General features: G+C 40.4%; 1 protein-coding gene across 8 annotated transcripts in view; it reads left to right on the top strand.

Annotated features, from left to right (window-relative positions):
- TCF12 (transcription factor 12) overlaps positions 1–10,721 on the top strand; it is a 281,225-nt gene that overhangs the window by 175,400 nt on the left and 95,104 nt on the right. For all 8 annotated transcript variants that reach the window (XM_078854657.1, XM_078854656.1, XM_078854658.1 and 5 more), the window contains one exon: positions 9,150–9,214. In XM_078854657.1, coding sequence (XP_078710783.1) covers positions 9,150–9,214 — 65 coding nt within the window. The remainder of the gene's footprint in view (positions 1–9,149; positions 9,215–10,721) is intronic.

The raw sequence follows: 10,721 nt of genomic DNA, 5'->3' as shown, positions 1-10,721 counted from the left end.
TAGGCAATCATTTGCCTGGGGTCCAGAATCATCTCACAGGCCATCTCAGCAGGAATTTTTCCTGGGACCATGAGTGATGTCTGAAGCACAGTGTTTTGTGAATCATCTTTGCAGCCTGAAGCATCTTGATGATTGACCTGGTTGCTACAAGGGACAACAGGAAATGCTGTCTATTCTGCTTTCAAGGGGGTCTCAGGCCAGGCTCCTAACTAATGTCTTCTACCTCACCTGGAAATTGGCTTTCCTGTTGCTTTTCCTCCAAACTTGATCATTCCACCAGTCATCCTCAAGCTGAAAGTGGATCAGGCCAAGCTCATCCTCATTGCCCTGGCATGGCTGAGGCGGTGTTGGTTTTCCGACCTTTCGCTCTGTCGATTCAACCTCCCATATCCCTTACTCTCCATCCTGATCCGCTCACATAGAATTACGATTGTGTCCCTGTATCTAATGGTGTAGCTGCTCCATGGTTGAATGAGGAGGAGGAGCGATGTTTGGCGGCTGTTCGACAGGTCCTACTTATTAGTAGACAGTCCTCTACCAGGATGACCTCTTCGGCAAAATGGAAATCTTTTTCAGTGTGATAATTGGTCTGCGGAGTTCAGCTAATGCTGGCTAGTATCCAAGATATCATGGAGTATTTTCTGATTCTTCAGTCATCGGGCCTTACGCTTAGCCCATTGAGGGTGCATCTAGTGGTGATCTCAGTCTTTCATCCACCCATTCATGGTAGATTGGTATTTTCCAATGCCATGGGTAGCAAGATTCTTGAAAGATACCCTCTGTTCTCCATCCGCCAATGTGGGAACTGGTTCCCTTGTGCGACCTTAACATAGTCTTAGTAGCTCTTATGGCACCTTTGTTTGAGCCTGTGGTGTCCTGCCCCATGCTTCACTTCTGTCAAAAAATGCATTCCTTGCGGCGATAACCTCTGAGAGGCGAGTGTGTGAGTTGCAGGGTTTGATCGCAAAGCCTCTTACATACAGTTCTCCAGAGATAAAGCAACATTGCAGCTGCACCCAAAATTTTTGTTTAAAGTAGTCTGAGTTTCATTTAAACTAGGCTGTATATTTGCCTATGTTTTTTCTTGAGCCACAGTCATCTCCAGAGGAGCAGGGTCTTCACGCATTGGACATGAGACGATATCTGGCCTTTTATCTGAACAGGGCTAAACCCTTTTGGGCTTCGTCTCTTCTGTTTGTGTCATAAGCAGACCGGATGAAGGGACAGGCAGTCTCCTCACTGATGATCTCTGAATGAGTAACTTTTTGCCTCCAGATTGCATACAAAACCGCATCAGCTACGCCCCCTCTATGGGTGTGAGCTTATTCTGTGAGAGTGTAAGCTACATCAATAGTATTCTTAAGTGACGTCTCAATATTGGACATTTACAGGACTGTCACCTGGTCACTGATACATACAATTATGAACCATTACACCATTATTGCAGCATCCAGAGCAGATGCAAACTTTGGGAAGGCAGTTCTGTAGTCCTTGTTTAAGGAGACTCTGAGCTCCACCTCCTGCAGGTATTGCTTGTGAATCATTTAAGTGGAATACATGGCTGAATCTACTAGAAGAAGAAGTTATTTACTGTAACTGGCTCTTCAAGCTGTGATGCTGATGTGTATTCCACAACCACCCTCTGTACACCTTCTGCATTTGAGTCTAGTCTCTGAGTGTTCGGTGCTAAGAAACTGAGGGAGTCGGAGCTGCACTGCCTCATATAGCCAGGGAAGTGTTTATGGCCATGAGGTGCGAGCGCTGCCACTCTGTGGGTACTGTGAGGTAAAATTCTCCAGCTTCAGTGCAGTGGCTGCATGCATACCTCAGTGGAATACACATAATTTCTCAAAGAACTACAGTTACAGTAGGTAACCACTTCATTTCTCTGACAAGTCTGCCCCTCAAAATGTTACTGGTGTGCTTCTCTATTATCCTAAACCTTTAGAGAATCTGGGTGACTAACAGGACTCTTTTTTAGGGTACCATCTATTGCTAGGGACTTCAATTTTGAACATTATGCAATGTGTTTTAAATGTCATTAAATGCATGAGTGATCTCTGACATGTATGAGACACCATGTCTAGATCTTTCTTGTTTATTAATGGAATGAGTGGGGCATGGTCTATCACAAACTTGAAATTATCAAGACTTTTCAAATAGCTTGCTTACTTCTGCTATGGCAGTTGGCTTGCTGTAAATATTGTCTCTTTCTTTGTCTTGGGATATGTCACCATGCCTGGTACTGATCATAGCTGAGAGGGCCAGTCTCAAGTCAGACTGTGAAAATATTGGGCAGACACTTCTACACTGGTGGTATATTCTATACAATAATTAGATATAACCAAACCAGCAACAAATGTGTGCTCCTGGATCGCTATATTGGTTTAATATGGAGCCACAGACAGTCCTCTTAGACACTCCAGCCTATACTACCACCCAGACAAACTGGACTTCTCTGATAATATGTTGTTAATACCAGAAATCACCACACATTAAGTTCTTCGAGCCTCAAGGGGCCAGTCACTTACACAGGTCAATGGATGCTCAGAAACTTACATCAAGGAGAATGCTGTAGCCAATACTTTAATAAACTAACTAAAGATTTATTAGCTAAAAATCAAGTATGTATTCCAAAACAAATAGCAGGGATGTTAAATCTGTTACGTTGCCAAAATAGTTTTTGGGGACTTTAGTCCTTTTGTTCAAAATTTCTCCTGTCAGAATTCACCAGTCCAGAGATGGGGTAACAAAGAGGTATTGTAAGAGTAGGATTTTATATTTGTATTAGAGGTTATAATAATTGAGGGTTATAATAATGTAGTTTGCATTAAATGTATTAATGTCTGATTTGATTTCATCCTGCCAGCCACCCATTTTGATTTCAAGGCGAGAATAGACCAGAATATTCCTTATGGCTGACTATGGTCACCTTTTGTTTTAGGATAAGATTTCATTACAGTGTTTGCTATAAGGTGACGGCCATTGTTATAGCGAGATGGTCAAGGAAGGAGGAGTAAAGAGACTTAATGACACTGGAGAACCATCAACGCGCATCCATAATGAAGGAAGGGCAGATTGACGACCCTGAGGTGGAGGCTGGCACCCCTAAAGACAAGACAATTAATTAAATTGAAACCAGGACAGGATGACCCTCTCGGAGGTGTTTTGGAATATTAACATCAAAAGATAACACCAATTAAGGAATAACGGGTCACAAACTGACACAGCAAAATCCATAGACTTCAACAGAGAAAAAAAGACTATAAGAACAGGGTGCTTGGCCATGGGACTTCGGGTTTGTCTTGCCACAACTCCAGGAGCATCAGATCATGACTGACAGAGCCCGACTCTTCTCTGCGACCAATCTGGCTGGCCACTAAATTGATCCAGACTCTGGACTGGTAACTATAAACATCAACTGGCAGGACTGTGTGTGTGTGAGAGAGAGAGACTGAAAAGCATATGCTAACTGCTGTATTCTCAGTAAATGCGGCGTGCTACCTTCTCCCCTATAAAAGATCTCGTGTGCTTCGTATGGGCATAACAGTATCCAGGGGCCTAAGTTCTCGCTTTTTAGATCTTGACCCTTTTTGCTGGAAAAATGCTTGCTGTGTTATGGGTTAGACTGTCCCATGGCAGACGTGCTTTGACATCAGTTCTTTATATGAATTGCAAATTTTTGATTGCATCTTTTGCATACGTGCTGACTGAGGTGTCTTTGGGAATGACATGCAGAGGCTCCTGTTTACAGTTCCTTTGTTATTCCTGAAGAGCTAAGCTGAGGGCATTTCTCAGACTCACAACATGTTTGAGTTACAAACATACAGCAAAATTTCATAATTCTATACACATTATAACCAGATAATAATACTCAGATTAGAACTTTTCCAATGATACCTCACAAGGTATACTTTGTACAAGATTTATCACAATTTTGTAAAAGTGGTGACCCATATTCGTCTAGATGGTCACCTTCCCCTTTAGACATCGTCATGGGCCATACCTGGAGATGGGGACATAAAGCCATCTGGAACAATATTTTATAGGCTTCCAAATTCTGTGTGTAACTGGAGTAGCTCCCCACCTAGACCAGCTGGCATCTGCTGAAGAGACTGCAGACTTGGGAGCATAAAATGCTAGCCCTGGGGATGTGGCCAGTATATTCTTTATATCCTCAAAAGCATGCTCCAGTACTTTATCCCAAAGCTGTACAGTCTGTTTTTAAAAAAGGAGTACTTGTGGCACCTTAGAGGCTAATCAATTTATTTGAGCATAAGCTTTCGTGAGCTACAGCTCACTTCATCGGATGCATACTGTGGAAAGTTTAGAAGATCTTATTATATACACACAAAGCATGAAAAAATACCTCCTCCAATCCCACTCTCCTGCTGGTAATAGCTTATCTAAAGTGATCACTCTCCTTACAATGTGTATGATAATCAAGTTTGGCCATTTCCAGCACAAATCCAGGTTTTCTCACACCCCCACACACCCTCCCCCCCCACAAACTCACTCTCCTGCTGCTAATAGCTTATCTAAAGTGACCACTCTCCTTACAATGTGTATGATAATCAAGGTGGGCCATTTCCAACACAAATCCAGGTTTTCTCACCCCTCCCCCCCACAAACGCACTCTCCTGCTGGTAATAGCTTATCCAAAGTGACCACTCTCCTTACATTGTGTATGATAATCAAGGTGGGCCATTTCCAGCACAAATCCAGGGTTTAACAAGAACGTCTGAAGGTGATGGCCGTCAGCCCCAACTAAAACCCCTCCAACGCATTATTAAGGATCTACAACCTATCCTGAAGGATGACCCAACACTCTCACAAATCTTGGGAGACAGGCCAGTCTGACTGCTGAATTGGAATTCATTTGCAAATTGGATACAATTAATTTAGGCTTGAATAGAGACTGGGAGTGGCTTAGTCATTATGCAAGGTAGCCTATTTCCCCTTGTTTTTTCCTACCCCCCTCCCCCCCGACGTTCTTGTTAAACCCTGGATTTGTGCTGGAAATGGCCCACCTTGATTATCATACACAATGTAAGGAGAGTGGTCACTCTGGATAAGCTATTAGCAGCAGGAGAGTGAGTTTGTGGGGGAGGGGGGTGAGAAAACCTGGATTTGTGTTGGAAATGGCCCAACTTGATTATCATACACATTGTAAGGAGAGTGATCACTATAGATAAGCTATTAACAGCAGGAGAGTGGGATGGGAGGAGGTATTTTTTCATGCTTTGTGTGTATATAATAAGATCTTCTAAACTTTCCACAGTATGTATCCGATGAAGTGAGCTGTAGCTCACGAAAGCTTATGCTCAAATAAATTGGTTAGTCTCTAAGGTGCCACAAGTACTCCTTTTCTTTTTGCGAATACAGACTAACACGTCTGTTACTCTGAAACCAGTCTGTTTTAAGTATTTCATAAAAGGTTTGGCCTTTAGAGGACTGATTTGGTGTGACTTGCTCCAATTTTTTATCATACTGAGGAATCACATCAGTTCTCATGAATTTCTAGGTGATGGCATTTCAACTATAGTTTTCACTATTCTGAATCATTTCTCAGAACAAATCTATATGGTGTGGTGAAATTTTCTGCCCCCAGTAGGGTGGGGTACTGTGGGCCTGCCATGCCTTTATACTGAATGTATAAAATATTCATTTTACTTGTGTCTAACAATTCCTACTTGTTACATAAACCATCTATATATGATGATTTTTGCAGTCTTTGTAATTTACTGTTGCACAAATATTTGTTTTAAAACCTGCCTGGAATATTGCATACTTTAGTCAAAGTTGTTTATCATTTGGTGTAAGAGTCTCATTTTCAGGAAAGAAAATGCTGAGTCTGGTTAACATGAGCAGTATGATTCATGCTACTTCAAATAATTTTGCATGCTAGGTGTTTTATTTGTTTGGTTCCTGATGGTTGTTGGAGGCAAATTGCTTCCGCAGAAAAATGTTCTCTTCTCTCTCTCTCTCTCTCTTTTTTTTTTTTTTTTTACAGCAATGCTCCCAATTTACAAGCAAATTAGAATAGAATATTTGTAGTAACCAATATGTTAATAACCAGGCAGAGATGATTTTCTAGGAGGAGTTAGACATTTTTCTATTTTAAGTAGTAATTTGTAATTGTATAAAATGAACAAGATGAACTTTTGCTTAGTAGGCAAAAATTTAAACCAGTAAAGAATTGGCATTTAAAATTGGTAAATATCTAAAGCTAACAGTTTTCATTCCATATTATCTAGTTCATTGCACTCTTTTTTTATTTAATGTTTAATATTTTGCACAAGATTTTCTGAGCTGTATTCTATTTCTGAGTGCACCAAGAGTGCTGCAATTCAGCAATATTCATTGTTAAAGCAAAGTGCAGATTTGGAATTGTGTTTTCTGATTTATACTAAAAGATATTACAAAATACATGTATCATATGTGGGGGAGGTTTCTTTCATTGGTTGCTAAATAAGCATAGACATTTTCAAATGCTTCAAGTGTTGTGAGCTTTTAATGTTGTGGGTATCGTTGGTTTATTAATCACTGTCTTCAGATTAGGGTTTGAATAGTGTGTTTGGATATTTTTTTGAGTACAATACTATGTTTGTTACACTTGGGACAGGTATCTAGTTAATGTTTTCTTTAGTCAGTGATTGTCTTTTCAACCATCTTTGATGGTGAGGCAACACTCAGGAGGCTGTTCCTACTCAATTTTAATGTTAAACATTTGAGATTTAATAGAAAACCTCAAAACCACATTTTAAGGCTGGATGCTGTAAATACTTGACTTCAGTGGCATATTGCTGGTGACAAGCACTATCCCTTGTGGTGTTTCCAGCATTGGGACTTCAATTTGTACAGCTGGTATGAGCAAGTAGTAAATTTTGAAAAGACTCACATCACATGCTTGATAAATCTGAGAATACAATGACCACAGAAAGATTAGAACATATCAGTGAATAATTGCGTGGAGGATATTGCAAACTCTGGCTTCTTTTTGAAACAAATGATTGCCTGAGCTTAAATTTAAAACCTATGAGCACAACATCTCCACCTTCCATTCCCACCTCCTCCTCACTTTTTTCCCACTCGTATCTAATCGGTCACTCATTCTCTATTCCTTTTCCACTTTCCCTCCTTGTTTATTCCATACCCCACTTTCATTATTGGTTCCTCTTCACCATTTGCTTTCCCCCTCCATCCCACACAGCACCTTCCTCACTTCCACTGTGTGGGTGTGAATAAGATGGGAATGGGGAGGATAGAGCAGGGAGAAGTTCTTTCCCTGTCAGTTCTGGACAGCATAAGCAAACAGAATCCGGGAGCCGTGGAACACCATCTTCCACCACCCCCTGCCACTATAAGCATTGGCAGGGGTCAGAAAGATGAAGCTCTAGAAAGTCTCCCCCAGGTCCTGCATACCGAAACAACCAGGGTAAGGGGTGGGGCCCTGGATTGTGTCTCCTCCCACTCAGCCAGCAGTACTGGAAATGACTGTAGTAAATGGAGCTCTGAAGCACTTTCCCACCCCTTTATGGTATTGCCTGGGGAGTGGCTGTTCATATGGAGAGCCATGGAGCATCTTTCTCACTGTTGATCATTGCTACCAGTTGTGACCAGAATAAGGGTGGAGCACTGTAGTACCTTCCAACCCCTCACACCTTCCAACCCCAGCCAGTAACATGTGAGGGCAGCTGCTCTGCATGATGAGCACAACCCTGTGTGTGGTGCCTGCAAGCCAGGAGACACAGCCTTACAAAAGTATGGCTAAGTGGGAAAGTCTGGCTGTTGCCTTGAATGGGTAGGTTAATTGAGCTTTTTGTATGGTTAAAGTTTTCTCCTGAGATGAAGGTTTTAAAGGATGAGTGAGCATATGTGGGTTTCCAAGGTTGATTAGATCAATCATAGATTTCAGAATTACTCTTTTTCTGTTACATTTTAATTTGTTAGCAAAAGAAGTTATTGCCTGCCTTGTAGTTTGGGGGTGGGGAGATGGGAACTGTCCTAAATAGCTCTGAACTTTTGCTTCATTGAGAACTAAATCAGAGTTGCAGTGAAATGCTGATTTCCTGAAAGCCTAAACTAAAGCTGCTGCTTTACATTTTTCTTTCCTCACCACCCCATGTCTTTATTAATACATGGAAGAACCTATTTAAAAAAAAATCCACGCTAATTGTCACTTAAATGGTTTGTTAAATTAGTTTGTGCTTGTTGCACAGGTAACTCCTCTTGCTGCACTACGGAATACCAGTAAAGGGATATGTACCACCGCCTGCACTCCTTTTTAGTTTATTGTGTTGTGGCATTTGTTTCAAATGTGGATATACCCTAGTAGCTCTATTGATTCTTCCCGCCAAATGATTATGTGAGATGTCTTTATTAAAAATGGCAACAGTTACATGACATTACAGTAACCTGTTGTGAATTACTTGGTTTTACTTTCTGTATTTCACAAATTTGAATTTTTGTGCACCCCTGCATGCACTTGTTCTCCCTTCCCTAGGCATCTGAATGTGGTTTTCATTTTGTGCTTAGGAACCGGAGGGTTATGGTCTCCAGAATTATGATGATTCTGCTGCCAGCACTTTCTTCTTGGTTTTCCAATTTTTGTATTGTTTTCATCTGTTGTTATAGCACCGTGTCTGCATTTGGGAGAGTAGGATGTAACTACTCTAAGATTGTGGACTGTTTTTTGTTCTGTGATTCAACTAGCAGGGGTGTACTCATCATGTTAACACCACAGCCCAAACGTTTTACCACTTCAGTTCTGAGTTCCAAATACTTTGGTTACGAGTCTGGACATCCAGTTTTATATGTCAGCTTCCTGCATCCCATCAATTTACATCACGGCTTCTTTCTGATACCACTTTTCCAAATAGTACTGCCAGCATTAGAAATGTTCATTTTGCTTATAACAGATCGATAGCTATAACAATGTACAAAAGTTGATAGACTAAAGAGTGACATTTAACCATATAAAAGAAATATATGAATAAGCCCACATTTAACCTGGCAACTTGCTTTCTGTACACTGCACAGGGCTTCAGGTTTTGTTTTAATGTTGTGCTGGCAAATATTTTTAATGTAAAATGTCTAGTCAGTTCAAAAATGGGTTTATTTCAAACTTTTTTTCTTTTGCTTTGTAGGAAAAACATCAGATAGGGGTCCGTTTCCACTATATGGCAGAGACCCAGGACTACCAGGTTGTCAAGTAAGTGTGGTGATCATTGAAAAGAAGTTGAATTATCTTCATTCAGTAGTTAGTTGAATTGACTTTTGGACATTTCAGGCTAATAGTTCTTACCTAAGACAGAAATGAATGTCAAGGTCTAATAGCACTGGCTTGAATTGTACTTTGTGAGATCTGGTGCTGTCCAACTGCCTCACAAACCTTTTGTGTGTATGTTTGAGGTGAGTTGAGTGCTTGTGAAAGGGGAACTGTTCCACAGTTCTGGAGACTCAAGTCCTTTATTTAACAAAAGAATGGATATATATACTATGAGTGCTATATATTTGGCACCTTGCTTCCCCTTTGCTTTACCCCTTTCCTAGATTGGATCATCTTGGGCTAAGCCCTTTCAATTTTTGGCCTCCTTGCCAGCTGGTGTGATTTATTTCATGTAGGCCACCAAACCATGAACTTCCAACAACTACTGACTTAGCTGGATTTGAATAGTAATCTGGAGGACTGAGCCCCTGTATATAAAAACCCCATCCCTTCAGTCTTCTGGTTTTTTTTCCTCCCTGTGCCTTTGTGTATTCTTCTGCCAATGTGCTTTCATCCTGACCTGTAACTACTCAGGTTTTCCAGTCTTGGACCAAGTTTTTCAAAAGTGGCTAGTGATTTTTGGGTGCTGCTGTTTGCGGGATCTCTAACTTCAGATTTCAGAAAATGCTGATCATTCACTACCCCAAATTAGGACATTTTAAGGCCTTTCAAGGTGTGAACCCAGAAACAGAGGTGCTCAGAATCACTTGTCTGAAAATCTCACCCTTCTTTTTTTCTTGAGCAGACAACTAGTCAGGCCAAATTGTCAGTCAGGGTGGAATGTGCACTCATTGAGTCCACCAGATTAATTTTCATTTGTGACTCAAGTTACAATTTGAAGTCAGTTTTCTAGATGTGAAATGTTGATAGTGTACATAATACAGTGCATTAGCAAACTCTCCTATTTCTTCTGTTTAAAGTTAATGCTCCTTAAGGCAGATAATATCCTCAGATTTCTACATTTTTTCACCAACATAATCCTGTGTTATTTTTTATAATAAATGGTTTTAGTAATGTTTAAAATAAGTTGTAAGCTGCAAGCGTATTTCCATTTCAGTGTCAATATGTTCATTTTAGATAAACCTTTTTTTTCCAGATGTAGCTCATAGCCAGAACAATTTATAAAACAAAATGTGTTAGCCCTTTTCTTAAATGTGTACATTTTTTAAACTACACTTTGACAGTACTCCTGAATTTATGGTGAAAACCAAATGTTGTTTTGCCAACATTTTTAAATAACTAGTGTATTACATGTCTAGTGCTAGGAGAGAATTTAATTTGTGATTATTTATTTTCAGTGGGGAAAATATATTCTTATTTCCAGTAAACATTCTAGTCACTTTGAACTAGTGTTTTCAGGAATGTCTAACCTTGGAAAAACTTAGCTCTTGAATTTGACACTTGTCCAAGTCTCTAAATAGTAGTTTGTAAGGCGTGAAAAGGCAGCACC

This window comes from Lepidochelys kempii, chromosome 10 (assembly GCF_965140285.1).
Source record: "Lepidochelys kempii isolate rLepKem1 chromosome 10, rLepKem1.hap1, whole genome shotgun sequence".
NCBI lineage: Eukaryota > Metazoa > Chordata > Testudines > Cheloniidae > Lepidochelys > Lepidochelys kempii.
The sequence above is the reverse complement of the archived record's forward strand: the minus strand, read 5'-3'. Positions and strand labels throughout refer to the sequence as shown.